General features: G+C 41.1%; 2 protein-coding genes across 6 annotated transcripts in view; both read right to left on the bottom strand.

The window, feature by feature from the left end:
• Nucleotides 1–17,829, bottom strand: part of SECA2 (Preprotein translocase SecA family protein) — a 475,015-nt gene that overhangs the window by 83,441 nt on the left and 373,745 nt on the right. The gene's annotated exons all lie outside the window — the stretch shown is intronic.
• Nucleotides 9,655–10,513, bottom strand: LOC149144051 (uncharacterized). The gene is made up of 3 exons (XM_089448620.1): nt 10,389–10,513; nt 10,024–10,284; nt 9,655–9,661 (listed from the first exon to the last, which is right to left on the bottom strand). The coding sequence occupies exons 1-3, from the start codon at nt 10,511–10,513 to the stop codon at nt 9,655–9,657; spliced, it is 393 nt and encodes a 130-aa protein (XP_089304746.1).

Genomic DNA, 17,829 nt, shown 5'->3' on the forward strand with positions numbered 1-17,829 from the left:
GAGACTACCAATCATGGATCTATACAACCTTTGGTCCACATCCTTTGATGAATTTTCTAAGCTTAACTTGCAACATGTTACCATGGGGGTAAGGACTGGCTTGCAATCTTCCATATGGAATTTCTTGAGCATTTCTTTGATGTACTTGGTTTGATATATGAATATTCCTTTATCCTACTGAGAAATCTAAAGCCCTAAAAAGTATGTCAGTTTGCCAATCATAGACATTTCAAACTCACTTTGCATTTTTGTGGCAAAGTCTTTACTTAATCTGTCATCATTGCTTCCAAAGATTATATCATCCACATATACTTCGATAATTGTTAGGTTATCTCGATCCACTTTCACATAAAGATTGTTGTCAACACTTCCTTTCTTGAATCCCTATTGATGTAGATATCCATCAAGACGAGCATACCAAGCCCTAGGAGCTTGCTTGAGATCATATAGAGCCTTCTTTAATCTACAGGCGTAGTCTTCTTTGTCAGAGAGAAAAAAACCTTCAGGTTGTTCAATGTCCTCCAATTCACCATTTAGAAAAGCTAACTTAACATCCATTTGGTAGACCTTGATTTTTCTCGAGCAAGCATAAGCGAGAAACATCCTGATAGCTTCCATTCTAACAACAGGAGAAAATATTTCTTCAAAATCGATTCCTTCAACCTGTGCATATCCTTTGCAGACTAATCTTACTTGTTCCTGGTAACCTGTAATCCTTCAACTGTTTTGCTCCCCCTGAACATATAATGAAACTGCCATCTTGTTCAAACTACCTTCCTGTCAATCATACACTTGTGCCATATACTGCTGGATAGACTCCTCTACAAACATTAAGGAGTCAACAAGTCAGATTGTTCAAAATAGCGAGTCACCTAACATGCCATCTTGACTTTGAGTCATTATCTTAAGCAACTACTAATTCCTCATGACCTTTTGCTTTTACAAATCCTGAAAGCATAACTACTGAAACCTTGTTATCTGCTTTGTCTTCCTGTTTCCTTTTCCAGACCTTCTTATTCCTGCAATCTCGAGCCATGTGCCCATATTTATGACACTTGAAGCATTCCATGTTGTCCATAGGTGATTCCATCTGATATCTATAGCCGCGAGCGTTATGGCCATAGTTATGGCATTTGAAACATTCAATGTTTGGCCCATCTAGCACGTATTCTCTTCTAACAAAATCATCATGGAACCTGTCTCGTGATCCTGCAAACTTGCTTCTAGGGTTTTGCAGATAATGATTGTACCTGTCAAAAACTTCACAATCCCTAGCCATATGTCCATAGTTAGCACATAAAAAGAAATAACCATTAAATAAACGAACATACCTAGAAGATTTTTCATTCTTCTTTGGAGGTGGTGTTGTAGTTTGTTGTGGTCCTTTGTTCTTGATTGCTTTGGTCTTGTTCTTTGGAGTTGCAACATTCTTCTTTGGCTTTTCACTTTGATCAACTTCCTTCTTAGAATCATCCTGTGAAGATGTGGAGCTTTTACCTTCATCAACTGGAGCTTTACCATCTTTAATTGCCTTAATTTTTGCTTCTTCATCTGTCTTATCTCGTAAGTGTTCTTTTTGCGATCCCTTAAGTTTGTTGATCTCATCACAGGTTGCATCAAGTTCTTCTTGCTTTTAAGCAAGATCTTCTTGAAACCATCTTTTCAAGATCTTCCTTCTTTTTTCTACCTTCTCAACTTGTAGCTTAAGAAGGTGGTCTTCTCTACTCTGTTAAGAACCTGTATCTGTTCCTTCTGATTCTTATTTTCAATCCTAAGCTTGCTTATTTCTACTAAAGATGTTTCTAATTCCTTTTGCTTTTGGTCAATAACGAATATGTATCTTTGATCAGATTCCTTCCTTTCAATTCTTACTTCATGCATCTATTGTGTGATCCTGCTAATCTCTGCAAATGTTGTGTCGAGTTCTTGTTGCTTCTGTTGGACTTCTCTCTTGAGGTCTCATGTCGCTGTATTCTTGATTTCTTCCAATTGAGTTCTAAGACTGTTAATCATCTTCTCAGACTCTTCATTTTCTTTGATAAGTTCTTTTGTTGTCTTCAATTCTGCTTGCAAAAGTCTTGTCTTTTCCTTTTGACTTTCGAGTTCCTTTATCACCTTGATCACTTGATTTTGAAACTATGTTTTACTCATTTCTCCCATTTCTTTATCATAATCAGAAGGATCCGAATTTTCAATAACATCTTGACCTGATTGCTTTGTTGAATATAGATTATGAATCTTTTTCCAAAGAGCTTTCCCTGTTGAACATTGACCAACTTTTGTTTTCACAGAATTTGGCAAAACATTCAAAATTACATTCATGGCCTTTGAATTGTACCTTTTAGCTTCGTTAGTAGATGAGTCTCCAGAAGCAATTGATTCCAATACTCCATGTGCCTGCAAATGTACTTCCATCCTACATTCCCATATCCAGTAATTATCTGCATCAAAATCAGAGGTTGGTACACAATACTCACTTTCTTCAGATTTTGTTGTACCTGTACCTTCCTTTGAAATCCTTGTAACCTGCTTCTTTGACTTTCCCATCTCTATGCTCTGAAAACTGACTTCCAGCAGTTAAGTTGTTACTGAAGGAACCAAGCTCTAATACCAATTGTTGGAAATACTGAGAGGGGGGGTGAATCAATATTCCTTAGTAATTAGCACTTTCAAATCTTTTCAGGGCATTAGTTAATCTTCAACTATTATTAATGTTTATGCAGTAATAACAGTAAATAAAAGAACATAGCAGGCATAAGAATTTTAGATGGAAAACCCCCTCCGGGTCAAAAACCACCGAATGCTTTTCTAATAAATTCTTTAATCTTTAGCCCCAACTGAAATGAAAGAAACAACTTCCCAGAATTTTAGAAAATCATTCTTCTCCAGCTCCCACTGGAAGGACGCCCCAACGCCCTGGTTTCTTCAGTAATCAACTAAATGGATGCCCCAACACCCTAGCGAGCCACAACTCGCCCTAGCACCACCCTACCACCCTGAGCTGTTCATAGGCCCCAACCTGTAGGCGACTTCATACACCTGCCTAGCACCTCCTTGCCACCCTATAATGACTGAAATGAGACAAGTGTGGATTCTCGTACCAGGGACAACAATCCACAATACAATATGATTTACAATGATTTTGACCGAACACCCAATCACACTATGACCTGCAACCCAACCATGACATCATCCCAACAGAGCTTCCTATACCTCCCAATAATGCCTTTTCGAGTCTAGGCAGATTGACTCTTTTACAATAATGACTCTTCCAATGATGACACTTTTACAAATGACTCTTTTACAACTTTACAATGATGACTCTTGGCCTTAACACTTCTTCACAATATATGGATGGCTATCATGTTTTCAAAGGATGTCCCACTGGAGTGCTTCCTTTGATTTGATACTTCTGCTCCTGAATTCTTGCTTGAAGTTGTACTTGGATCTTCTTCTACCTGCATGCAAAATTTGCTCGACGAAACCAATCCCAAAACAAAACAAAATACTCTTCAACTTACCTTTGCTTGCAAAACACATGTAAGTGTATAATAATGAATAAATACAAATTAATATTACAATGCGTACCTGAAGTGTGCTTGTCACTTTTGTTGTTGATTTGTTGCAGCAGTAGACAAAGACTCCCACTCTTGATATAGGTCTGGACTCTATGCAAGACTATATCCAAAATTGACCTAAAGATATATACAATAAAAACTGATGACAGACCCTAGACTTGTGATGGACCAAGTTCTAAGTACAACAATAGAGACCATTCTATCAACTATGACAAGACAGGTAACATGAACTTACAACATCATATAGATTTAGCAGACTTGGTGTAGCATCAAATGTGTAGTATCAAGAATAGGACATCCGAAATGTGGTATCAAAACTAACTATGACATATAGAGACATAGAGATATAACCGAGACCCTGTATGTACTTACGTTCCCTTGCAAAAACATATGTCAAAGATGATACTCATATTTCAAATGTAAACACTAATCATACATACCTTGCTGTAGGAGACTTACCCTTGATTGTTGATGTGTGGTCCTTACTGTAGTGATCCTTGAATGCATGCTTTTTCTTGCCTTCTAGGAGCTCGATATTGAATCTATTGTATCTATGTAATTTTGGATCTCCAAGGTCTGAAATTTCGTCCTGTGGTAGCCCTTTGAGTCCTCTTTCCAACCCCACAGGTCTGATCAAGATTGGATTCTTCAAGAAAGAGTTATGCCCAATCTCCCACGATGACCTGATTATAGACTCATTCAGTAGAGCAAACTTGTGCGAAGTGCCACGTGTCATTGTTGCAACCTTCGGCCCTGAAAACGCTACTCAACAAACTACAGTCCATCCTCTTTTTGTGGCTATTTATGAAATATGAATCCAATGCTCAGAGAGAATGTTATGACGATTTTCCCAACATCACCTGTTTGACATGGAACTCCAGAGCCTGCAAAAACCCTAACTTCCTCAGATCATATCTCCAAAAATATAGCGAACCGAAGTCTGAAATTCATTCACGAGGTTCAAGAAGATTTCGGCTCAAATGGGTTTTAATTTCAGCTTCTGAAGCTTCGCAGAAAAAAGTTATAGTGAAAATGCCATGATGGCTTGTTTGAAGCCACAAAATCCCTACTAGAGGATATGAGGGTCATTATTTATATGAATGTCTTGAGTTGAGAGGGTCCTCAACAAGTGAACATTGGAGGGATTTTAGGAGAATTTTTTTTATTAATTATTGACTATTCAATGACCACAACCAATTATGAGTGCCATGCCACAACCCCATAGGGTTTTAGCCCACTCACTGGGGTTACTAACTTCAAACACAAATATCTTTCAAACCGTGAAGAATTACTTCGCGTGCCATATATGAACGGAAACATCTCGACAAGTAGAATCCATCTAGAGGATCCTTGACTCAGAATACAGTAAGTTGTCAAGTCAAAATGGCCATTCAAGATCAGGGTAGCCCCTGGTGCTGCTTGGGTTGACATCAATGACAACCACTGATCAACAGCAAATGTCATTAATGTTTCTACTAGGCTAAAAGGGATAAATGCCTAGTAACATCTCTTCTTGGTACTATTTCCAACAATGCCATCTCCATTAAAAGCATATAAGGACAACCGAAGTACCAATATATATGGTTGGAAGAAAGTCATCTAGCATGGTAGAAGATAAAGAAATCATCATACATCATCATCATTAGGAAGGAGAATTTGTGGGATGAGGATAATCAAGATCCTCCACTAGAATATTTATAAGAAGGTTCACCTCTCCTTGGAAGAAGCAAGTATCTCGATGATAGTCTATAGTCCACCTTGTGTGGGATTTATTACCCACCATTTTGTTGGTGATATCCCTAGGAGAAATCTTTTTCTTCAAGATGGTCCTCAACCTGTAGCCAATAGCACCTTGCAGCCACCAACTAGCTCGTTGTGCCATTTCTCCGCGCCCTGAGCCAGCCATGTGGTTGCTCACCCATCTGCCATGATCATATGTTTCAAGGTGGGCCTCCAGAACCTAAAGGTATGCCTTGTAATTTGGTAATTGAGTATTGTAGTTTGCTTATCATGGACACTTCCGAGCATGGATTAAGGGGGGGAATTGTAAGAATTGAATCTACACATCAAAAATCCTACTGCAATCACTGGTTTACCATCTCCTACTTGTTTTTACATTCAACAAGTTATTTAATTATTTAAATAGTGATGAAAACACTATTGCAGACTACACATACATACAAATCATGAACTGAAATGAAATGAAACAAATTCACAAGAGACACCAGTATTTTTGGACAATTGTCCCCAGAAAAACCCAATTCAGGAAAAATGGTGCAGCATATAGAGGGTTTGTATTATTAAGTAGATTTCTGAATACAACTAGGGTGCCAAATCCAGCTCACCCAATAGAGAATAAACCTAGAAGAAGTACCTCTATCTGGAGACAAATATTTTGGCAAATACAGCAACCGGATGATCAAACCCCACAGATGACAATGTTGTTCCCAGTGCTCGACAGTGATGGTTGCTCCAAGCTCTACGCTGGAACTGCATCACCTCTTCTAGGAGCTGCGTCACCCTCCCGGTGAGCCTTCCTTGCTCAAAAATCGATATGTTGAACTGTTGCTCTCTCTGCCTCACAGAAACCCCAGCGTTGCCTCTAAATGATTGTGTCAGCCCCTCTAGCTTCTGCGTCACCCTCTCTGCAGCTGCATTGTCTCTCCTGGTGCTGCTTTGCCTCTCTACCATGTATTCTCGGCCTTGGACTGAAGTCCCTCTGCCGAACTACCCCTCTCACTACAACTCAGATCACTAACTCGATTTTCTCAGCAAACCACACCCCAGAAAAATCGAACTAATTTGATCACTTGGTGTATCTCTAACTGACCCTCAAGCCTCCTCTTATACTTTTCATGTTGATGAATCAACGGTTGGGCTTAAGTCCCTAATCAACAGTTAAGATTAAAACAGACTTGATCCTCGTCACTTAGAAGTTTCTCACCCATATTCTTATTAATACACATTAATATTTTTATTTTCCTAAGTTTAGACTTAGGAGCCCATTAAAAATACTAATTTTTTAATAACTCATCATCCAAGTGGAATTTCTCCAAACGATTTCTAGTTTCTGGAGATCTCATGTGTTCTAGCCCCTCCACAAAATTTCGGAGCTAGAGCACATCCGATGCTACCCAAAATCAACACTCCCTCTTAGTGAGGAATGTGCTCTAGTAATACTTCTCAACAGAAGTACTACACTGATCCACTGTATCAGTCCTCTGTGTTGCTGATGCTTGGGTTACTACCCTTCATCCACTGCACTGCTTCCCATGACTCTGCCACTGCCACTGCTACATCTGTAATACAACTCCCTCTCAAAATGTTGCATCATGCTGCCCATAGCACTGCCACTGCTAACTGTTGCACTGCAACTCAGTTACTGAGAAGTAAGCAACTAAAAATTCACCCAAAAACTGACATGCTGGTCAGTTTGGATGCCTCGTCACGCTGAAGCTACCTCTACTGCTAATCTGTGTTGACCCTTTGCTGCTACTACGTTGCTACAAACGGTTTTGTGCCTCTCACACTGCTACAACATCCACTGTGCTGCCTCAGACTTTGGCACTCTAGCTCTGCCATTGTCACTCCATCACACCTTGCCGACACTCATCATTATGCTACTGTCGTTAAGGGCTCCCGTAGCCGTATGTGATCCAAGAGTTTGGGCACCTCAAGGATCTTGCCCCCCATGTAGTCTTCTCGAATACAACTCCATATTGACCCACCTCTTCTCCAGAGGTGCATGAGCACTCATGGCACAATCGTCATCCTCGATTTCCTTGTCAGCTTTTGCTGGAGTAGCCGTTGGGTCAAAAGTCTCCCCCTTGTCCTTCTTTCGGGGGCACTGAGTGGCATAATGTCCCAGTTCCCCACAATTGAAGCATCTGACCTTGGTTATGTCCTTTTTCTTTTGTTGCCCTTGTTGTCCCGATGATGCGAGAGTTGCATCCTCTTCCTCCTTGACCCGAGCTCCCTTGCTGCTACTCCCTGTCTTGGTCAACCTCCTGTGCTCTTCTTGTTGAAGAGCTGCCCACATCTCCTCCCAACTAGGGAGAGTCGCTCTGCCCAAAATACTTTGGACAAATGTCTCCCAGTCCTCAGTGACTACATTTAGGGCAGTCCTGACCATGAACTCGGGATCTGGTGTAGACCCCACGGAAGTCAACTGGTCATGAATCCCTTGCAACCTCAGAAGGAAGGGATCAATCTCCTCTCCCTTTTGCACTGGTACTATCTCAGTTGATTTTCTAATAGCATCTTTCGTTGGACAGAAGAGCCCTGGTATAAGGCGATCAACGCCTCCAACATCTCCCTTGCTATGTCCTTCTCAGCAATGTGTGGTACTACATGATCTTTGACCCTGTCTAGGATCATGCACTTGGCCTTCGCCTAGGCCTCCTCGTACTTCTTCAACGGATCAACGTCGATCAGAACAACAACTAATTTCAAGGCATAGTCCTTAATGCGATGTTTGTCTAGGATTGCCAGGATCCTGACCTTCCAAATGACAAAATTGGAGGCTCCATCCAATCTGTCCTGATCCCTCAACCCATTCACTGCCATCTCTGCTAAAAAATAGGACTAGTTCTCTTCTCCCTCTCCTGCTATCAATCTAGCAAGACTTGGATCTGGATTTCTTTGGTGCAAGAAACCCTCTAAGGAGCAAGCTCCTCTAGACTCCCTCTAAGTCCTAATTTCCTTCGCAGAAATCCTTCGACCAAATATCGAATCACTCCTCTCCAATCCTCCTTTGTTGCTGCAACCCGGATCTAGATTTCTTTGGCTAGAAATCTACCTCGTCTTTGTCTCCACAAACAATGTTCTACACCAACAGAAACAACATCCCATCAGATCTTCAAATCGAATTTTCTCTGTTCCTCCAGCGTCGGCAACTGGCTTATTCGAACCTTTCAAGTTCTGTGTTGGCCCAAAGAGCTGACGCACTCACTGCGCAGGCTCCTCTCTGGCTCTGCATTACCCTCTCCAGGCTCGAAATGTTGACGTTGGCATTGCGTGAGCCTCTACGTCACTCCTGCAGCTGCTCCTCTGCCTCGAAAACAATGCTGTCACTCAGGGCAGCTGCTTATCTGCAACAAATTCTCTAGATCTCTCGGCTGGTGTCTTCAATCTCCTATGATCTGCAATGCTCTGATACCATGTGAGAATTTCTGAATCTACACATCAAAAATCCTACTGCAATCACTGGTTTACCATCTCCTACTTGTTTTTACATTCAACAAGTTATTTAATTATTTAAATAGTGATGAAATCACTATTGTAGACTACATATACATACAGACAATGTTACCAGACTCAGAATCGGCAATAAATCGGCGAGGCAAAAGAGCGAAGAGTTTTAATCGGATCGGGAAAAAATCGGGAAAAAATCGGCAAATTCATTAAATAAAAATATACACATATATTGAATTAAAAAAACCATTTTTCATTAATATTGGGTAAAGGTATGTCCAAACAATGCATAATATCAATAGATGTCCAAAATATCATGAATAAATAAGTATCTCATATATGTTATGAGTCCACACATGATCCAAAGCACTGAGTCTTGAGTCCTTAGAAGCATATGCTTCTAAAAGTTTACAAAAAAGTTAAAAACTGCATACTAATCAGAAAAAAATCAGCAACTAAGAGTCTAAGACTCTTAAGAGTGAGAACTAGAAGCGATTCCTCCCACTCCTTTGCTTGCTTGACTCTCAAAATTCTCCAAGTCATGAAGGCTGAAAAGAGGAGGCTCATCTAATTGAACCCATTCTGCCGCATTTGTAGCTTGCAAATCTAACTCTTCAAGGTCGATTGGTGAATGATCAATACCTGTCATTATCATGAGACATTGAAATGTGAATTAAAATTTCACTTTGAAGTTTGAACTTTAAACTTTTAAAGTACGAACTAGATTATGAAACCTTCAAATTCAAGCTCTCGAATCTCACCTTGTATTTGTTTGTTGCGAAGTCGTAGATTGTAATGGACAAATACAAGGTCATTCAAGCGCTTTTGTGTCAATCGGTTGCGCTTCTTAGAATGTATTTTCTCAAACATGCTCCAGTTGCGTTCACAACCTGAAGCACTGCATGCTTGGTTTAAGATTCGAATGGCAAATCTCTTCAAATCTGGCGTATCACTACCAAAGTTTTGCCACCAAAGACCTAGCAAGTGGTAAGGGTTTGTGAGTAGAAGACTAGAAGTACCAAATTAGTAAATAGTAAAAACTTAAAAAGAAAAGAAAATTTAATAAAACATTTAACATACAAAATAAAGTTTAAACAAATTTAATGAATTGATGAAGCCTTCAAGCTAGGTACCTGGCAACATCTTTGACCTTTGTCTTATAGCACTGGTATAGGCAAACAATTTAGATGGTGCCCTATAATCTTGTAGTTGGGAAAAGACACGACTTTGTTGTTCTGGATCAGGGAAGCACCTTTCCAAGCATGTCATAAGCCCTCTGCCAACCTCCCCATCCTCATTAAATTTGCTCTTATCATAAAAATATTGTGGGTTTAAGAAGTACCCAGCAGCATGTAAGGGGGAATGCAATTGCCTATCCCAACGTGCATCTATAATGTCCCAAAGAGGCATATACTTTGTCTCATCATCCCCATATCTTCTTTTGATGGCCTCCTTTGCGAGATCCATCGCCTCATAAATGTAACCCATAGCGGGTTTGTCACCATCAACCATCCTGAAAGTTCAAGCATTCAAATTTAAAGAAATATGAAACATTGTAAATAAAAAGAAGCTTGAAATGAAATTTAAAAAATGAAAAAGTTAAAAGACTAAAAGTACCTGAGAACTCTAACAAGGGACTCCGTCACAGCAATAATCTCTTCAGCATCTTTCCAGAAGCCATCATTAAACACAAGTGCAGCAATTTCGATGCCTTCAGGGGTCTTGGAATGCTTAGATCCCATCCACTCAGGTCCCAAGAACATCCTCTTCAGATTTATCTTTTGCTCAACCACAGATTGCAAAGATATGAAATTTGTTGCAAATCTAGTCACTGCAGGTCGAACAATTTCTTTACCTTCAGTGTATATTCTCATAGTGTTTAGGACAATAGTGTGGTTGTATAGGTATTTGGTTATGGATTTTGCCTTCTCCACAACCTCATGTATCCAATGAAGCTTACCAATGTCCTCAAGCATTAAATCTATGCAATGGGCAGCACAAGAGGTCCAAAAAATAGTGGGGTGCCTCATCTCAAAAAGTCTACCAGCAGCCATATAATTCGCTGCATTATCGGTGACAATTTGTACAACATGTTCTTCTCCCACTTCTTGAACGACTTCCTCCATCATTTCACAGATAAGTTGGGCAGTCTTAACCTTATCTGAAGCATCCACTGACTTGAGAAACATTGTGCCTGCGGGACAAGATACAAGGAAATTTATTAAAGTTCTATTCCTCTGATCTCTCCATCCATCACTCATGATGGTGCACCCTGTTTCTACCCATGATGAACGAAACTCAGCTAGCACAAGCATGACATCTTCAACACTCTCTAACAACATATCTGTCCTAAGGCTCTCTGATGTAGGGGCTTTGAACCCTGGACCTGCAGCAGCAATTGCATCAATCATAGCTTGCCAATAAGGACTTCTGGCATAGTGGAAAGGTATGTCAGAATAGTACCAAAAGTTAGCAATGGCCTTCCTTGCCTGACTATGGATATTTTTTTTCCAACCAGTGCCATCCAAGGTAGGTTGGGAACCGGGTTTTGTGCGGGGAGCAAAAAAGGTGTTTATGTTTCCACCTCCAGTGTTGAAGGAAGGAGTTGAAGGACTCGCATGGCTTTGAGTTTGACTTGGCCTTGGAGGCATGTGTGGAAAACTTGGGAATGGCATTGAGGATTCAACAGATTGAGGTGACATGGGGCTAGTGGCAGAAAAAGTATCAAGTTCAACTCCAACAGTTCCTATTTCAGCATTTTGCTTTGCTTTCTTGGCATTATGCTGCTCTAACATCTCAAGGGCCAAGGCTGCTTGGTGTTTGACATTGTCGTCAACCTTGCCGCAAATACCTATATCATGGCCAGGTATTTGTGCAAGGTGGAACTTGAATCTATAAATGCCTCCACTACATTTTGTTTTGCAAAATTTACAAAGGAGCCTGGGGTCTCCGGGAATCCTGTCACAATAAGCCCAAGCAAAGTCCTTCTCTCTCGGCATTGTTGTTGCTTTGAACTTGTGTTTAATTTGTGGCTTCTGTTAAGATTTGGAGTCTGGCTTCTATTTTATTTGTGGCTCCTGTGAAAGACAACAAAAAATCAAATTTAAAAATTATCCAAAAATTTACAATATGCTAGAAATTTAAAAAATTAAATGAAGACAGAACCCCTCTTTTTCCTTTCTGCTGGACCAATGCCATCAATTTGGTCTGCCCCCAAAAGAAAACACAGGGATTTATGCTGCCAGTTCCTGCCATCAGGTAACGTCCAAAGAAAATTACAGCATATCCAAGTGTTGTTACCTTTGGGCAGCCATCTCTCTATCATAAGGCACATACAGTTTTGGAAGAAATTAGACTAATCAGTAATCACTAATCAGTGATCACCCATACCTCTAACTTTGACATATGGACAAAACAGTGAAACACTCATATCTGTAACTCTGACTGGGTAGTATGGGTAGAGCATTGGGTCATCTCAGATCTGTATATGGATCAAATTCTCATACATTTCACTCCTCTGGTGTGAACCAAGATAGTCATGAAAGAAGCCTTGTAGGCTTGTACAGTATTCAGGTTTTGCTGGTAGAAATATGGTCTCTGTTGAATCAGCAGTGTATGGATCTGGTGTTAGGGAGGCCCATTAACATGTTGTCTTGCAGGAACTAGGGAGACCATTGAAACAAGCAGCGAAAAGTTGCTTATACACAGGGCACATTCATGAAGAGGATATGAACTGTTTTGATTAGCTAAAGAAGGCACACTAATCACTGCAACATAGCAGCACACTTTCCTCTTTTACAGCAGTTTGAAGGTGCATGCATCAAGAGAGGGTAACTTTTATATCTTGAGACTGCATGAGGATGCATTCTAGGACAGCACATAGTAGGTGCATGCCATCATAAGACTTCGATATATATCATGCAAGAATGGGGACACACTTAGCTGGAGGTGAGTCCTGACTCCTAATGCATGTGTAGAGGTAAGTTCTAAAAGGTTGATTACTTGTTTTGAGTCTTGACATCTAACGCACACTTCAACCCATAGCCAAACTCATGCACACACCTTAGCAACAGTTACTTGTCTGTTTGGTAAGTCAAAAGGATGCAGGGTAATGAAGGTTGCAGCCTGCAGGTGGGTTGGCATGAAGATGGTGACACAACTGTGGCTAGCCGCTACAGAGATTTCCTATCTTTAGGAACAAATGAGAACACAATCAGTGTGAAAGGAATCCGAATACATGTACTCGAGCTTGCACAGCACATGTTGGCGAACTTGACAGTGTTAAGGTAGAATTTTAATGGATTGAACAGCAATATGATGGTGACTCAAACGCCGAAAACACATTAATCTTTGTAATTTACGTCGAATATGATTTGAGAAAACCCGAGCTACCTCTTTGTTACGTCAAGGCTGGCCGCTGAAGGCTCACGCGTGACGCAGGCTCTGCGGCTTCGAAGTTCGAATGCTGCTCTGTGGTGCTGCGGTGTCGAGTCTGTCGACTGAACAGTGAAGACTGCGGACTCGGGACTGTGCTCACTGCTATCAGTATCACTCTGCGGCTCTGCCTCTGCGCTATCAACCAATGAAACACGCACCAGTATCACCGTTACACTCTGCCTCTGCGCTATCAACCAATGAAACACGCACCAGTATCACCGTTAAACAATACGACGCATGTTATAAACGCAAACCGGAACCGAAAACCCTATGTGAAATTGGCGGGACTCGCTAAAAAATCGCAGAGTCGCGTAAATCGCAGGAATCGCGAGTCAAACTCGCGTTGACCACGAGTTAAACTCGGTCAACGCGAGTTGACACGCCGAGTTTCAAATCGGGACTTTTTGCCGCCGAGCCGATTCATAGTCGCGATTAATCGCCGGAATCGGCGATTCCTGTTTCATTGCATACAGATCATGAACTGAAATGAAATGAGACAAATACACAAGGGACACCGTTATTTTTAGACAATCGTCCCCAGAAAAACCCAATTCGAGAAAATCGGCACAACATATAGAGGGTTTGTATTATTAAGCAGATTTTTGAATACAACTAGGGTGCCAAATCCGACTCTCCCAATAGATAATAAACTTGGTAGAAGTACCTCTATCTGGAGACAGATATTTTGGCAAATTCAGCAACTGGATGATCAAACCCCACAGATGACAATGTTGTTCTCAGTGTTGGGAAACAATGGCTGCTCCAAGCTCTACACTGGAACTGCGTCACCTCTTCTATGAGCTACGTCACCCTCCCAGTGAGCCTTCCTTGCTCAGAAATCGATATGCTGAACTGTTTCTCTCTCTGCTTCACAAAAACCCCAACGTTGCCTGTAAGGGACTACGTCACCCTCTCTGGAGTTGTGTTGTCTCTCTTGCTGCTGCTCTGCATCTTTGCTATGTATTCTCAGCCTTGGACTAAAGTCCCTCTACTGAACTGCCCCTCTCACTACAACTCAAATCACTAGCTCGATTTTCTCATCAAACCACGCCCCAGAAAAATCGAACTGATTTGATCACTTGGTGTATCTCCAACTGACCCTCGAACCTCCTCGTATACTTTTCCTATTGATGAATCGACGACCGAGATTAAGTCCCTAATCAATGGCTAAGATTAAAATAGACTTGATCCTCGTCACTTAGAAGTTTCTCACACATATTCTTATTAATACACATTAATATTTTTATTTTCCTAAGCTTAGAATTAGGAAGCCATTAAAAATATTAATTATTTTAATAACACATCATCTAGGTGAAAATTCTCCAAACAATTTCTGGGTTCTGGAGATCTCATGTGTTCTAGCCCCTCCACAAAATTTCGGAGCTAGAGCACATCTGATGCCACCCAAAATCAACAGGAATTGGGAGAAAGAAGAGGCTAGGCCTCTGCTATTGTCCCCTATATCCCTTTTTGGATGTTAACATTGGATTCTAGTCCTGTGGGATCTCTTTTATTAACCCTTTGGCTTTAGGGATGGTACTTCATGGGAAACCCTGATTTTGGTTGTGTGGTCCCGCTCCCTCATCCACATATATTGGCCACTTTCCACTCATTATGACCCCATTCATCATTTCTCCCACCTAGTTCCACATTCCTCCACTGGGTCCACATAGGGTTACCTCTCCCCTTCCCCTTCCCCACACCTTGGGCCAAGCCTGAAATGATGCCCCAAAGGTTGATGCAGCTAGAAAGAAAAGAAAAGGCATAATTGGCCACATTCAAGAGGAAATGTACCACAAAATGCAAAAGATCGTCGAGACAAACACATTTAGCATGTGGGAAAAAGTCAATACATCAGCTCTACCCCATCTTCATGGCCATCACCCTCCCTTATATGAGCCTCCTTTATCATTTAGGAAACCATAATCGTCCCAACCCCTGGTGGGCAATGAACCGCCCTACCTTAAAGGGGTTATCCATTGCTATATCTCACACATCACGCTCTCACCCCTTGAGCCTCGAGCAGTTAATTAAAGAAAAATCATAAAAGGAAAAAGGCATATAAAGAAGGGTGGAAAAACCAAGGTCAGGGCACCTCATGTACCATGATTGCTCCCTCCTATACATTATATAGCCAAGTGTGGGCTTCCCTTTTACTAGCTACCCTTGTACCCCAACGTGTGACTTAGGGCTACCCCTTTTTCATTCCCTACTCCATTCATCTCTTTATCACATGCCACCACCTTTTAAACGATGTACCTTGGACATATTATCCCCCTAGAAGTAGAAGCCACCTAATGGGATACTTGGTTAACCCCATTTGGAGCTTGGAGATATTAGCACATGCCAAAGCCCATTATGGAAGGGCATGCCACTATGAAGTCCCCACTTGTTGCCCATGGTTTGTATGCTCTTTTAATCGATTTCCTTGAAGACTTGTTGTATTGGAAGGCTAGGGGACGCACTGGATCTTATGCATGATTGCAGGTGGTCTCTATCTCGGGTTTGGTCTCCCTATATGGGGTCCTAACCCTCTAGAGGGCTACATTGGCACATGTAGGGTGTGTGTTGAGAGCCATGGTCCTCCACAATAGTAGACAACACTCCATGGATCCCTAGAGATGTTCAGAGATTGTTCGAGATTCACCTATTGGATGAGGAAGGTGTACCTGGTTCACCTTTGCCTAGACAACGCCATGGTTGTACCATGCACTTGGCAGATGACCCAGGACTTGTATGTCTGAGCCCTTACAGATGGTCTACAGCAACGTTGTGAACATCGGGATCGAGATTAAATCGACGAGGGTCTGAAATCGGAAAAAAATCGGTAAAAATCGGCAAAAAATCGGCAAAATTAAAAAAATACAAAAAATTAAAAAAAAATACAAAAATCAAAATTTTTTGGGAAAAAATCGGGATTAAATCGCGATTTTTTCAAAATGAAAAAATCGTCGATTTAATCGTTTCAGGAAAAAAATCACGATTTTCGCAACACTGGTCTATAGGCATCCTCGACTTACTTGGAGACCCATGAGGTCACTTGTGTGCCCTCACACCCATGGGGATCCACTTGGTCGGAATTGGAAGATACATGGAGTTTTTCCAGAAATTCATGGAACATCTGAACACAGGCATGATCAATCTGAAATTTAAGGTGGATAACATTGAAGTCAAGGTTGAAGCTGCAACCATCAGTGTGTTGAAAGAGGTTTCTGGTTTGTGTGACAAACCCACCCCAATGGCTGAAAGAGCAGAACCAGAGAGTCGAGGACAAGAGCCTGTTGCTATGCGGAATGCGGAACCTGTTCAGTCATCTAAAGTTGATTAGGAGCACAAAGAACTCGGAAGTTGCGGGTAGCTTGTCATTGTGAAAATTTGATTACCCAAATCACCACTACAACAACTGATTAAATTCCTTCTATTTGTTAATTATTGGACAAATTATTTACTGTTTCCTACAGTAAACACTGAAACTAATACACTACAGTCTTCGCCAATTAAATTATAAGCAGCAACAAGAAACTGAGCAAGAAAGAAATACACAACACATCACATCATTGTTGTTGGACAAAAGTCCCCGAAAAAACCCAATGCGTGAAACCGGTGTAACAGCTGAGGGTTTTATTATTAAGCAGTAGTTTTTTGAATATAATCTTTGGATGCCTTGTTGGCTATCCATTACAGAGAATATCACTGACAGAAGGATAGTGAGAAGTACCTCACACTATCACAGGTGATCCCAACTAATCCACCCACGGAATGGCTTGCCCCTTGTTGCCTTTGCATTGCCTCTCTGCAGTCACTGTGTCAGCCTAGCGTCACAACGTCTAGGGACAACGTCACTCTCTCTGTTGATCTATTTGCCTCCCAGGAACTTCGATTTCCACCTCCCAATCTCACACCCCGGCTTCCGTCTTCAGAAATCGATTCCTCCGACAAGAATACAGACCTCTTCAAGGCTATGCGCTGCCTTTCCGTCAACCTACGCTGGCCAGCTTAGCCTTCACGCAACCTCTCTCAAATCTCTCTCTACCTCCTCTGTTGAGTATTCCTAGATCAGGAGAAATCTCCAACAGAAACTATCCCTGCCCCTCACTGCAAAAGATCACTTCGAATTCTCTTCCTAACAACTTCTGTGCTTCAGAAATTTGATCTTCTGATCTCCACTCGATGTGTTTTCAAAATGCCCATCAAGCCTCCTCTTGTAATCTTTCTTTTGAGAACCAACGACCCATATTAAATCCTAATCAATGGCTCAGATCATTTTGGCTTGATCCTAGTCTTCTTCTAGAAGTTTCACCCACAGTTAGATTAATACCCTTTAATTATTTTAATTTACTAAGTCTAGACTTAGGCACCCATTAAAAATAATTAATTATTTTAATAAAACTGTCTCCGAGTGGAATTTCCCAAAACGATTTCTGGGTATTGGAGAATGCATGTGTCCTAGCGTCCCTACAAATTTTGAGCTAAGAGCACATCTGATACTACCAGAAATCAACAGTCAGTTGTAGCTTGTCGATTCAGTTTACATGTTTTGTCGGATAATTAAGCTTTGTGGTGTTTTCTGGAAAATTTACAATTTAAATGATGTAAGGAAAATAGATAGAAATAAAAAAGG

Source organism: Pinus tabuliformis, chromosome X (genome assembly GCF_031772625.1).
Source record: "Pinus tabuliformis cultivar Carrire ecotype Pingquan chromosome X, CPIR1, whole genome shotgun sequence".
NCBI classification, from domain to species: domain Eukaryota; kingdom Viridiplantae; phylum Streptophyta; class Pinopsida; order Pinales; family Pinaceae; genus Pinus; species Pinus tabuliformis.

Excerpts from the sequence above, each read along its gene's own strand:
- LOC149144051 (XM_089448620.1), bottom strand. The coding sequence starts at position 10,513 with ATGGGATCTAAGCATTCCAAGACCCCTGAAGGCATCGAAATTGCTGCA. Across the intron at positions 10,285-10,388 it reads TCCCTTGTTAGAGTTCTCAG|GATGGTTGATGGTGACAAAC; the intron begins GTACTTTTAGTC and ends TTGAACTTTCAG.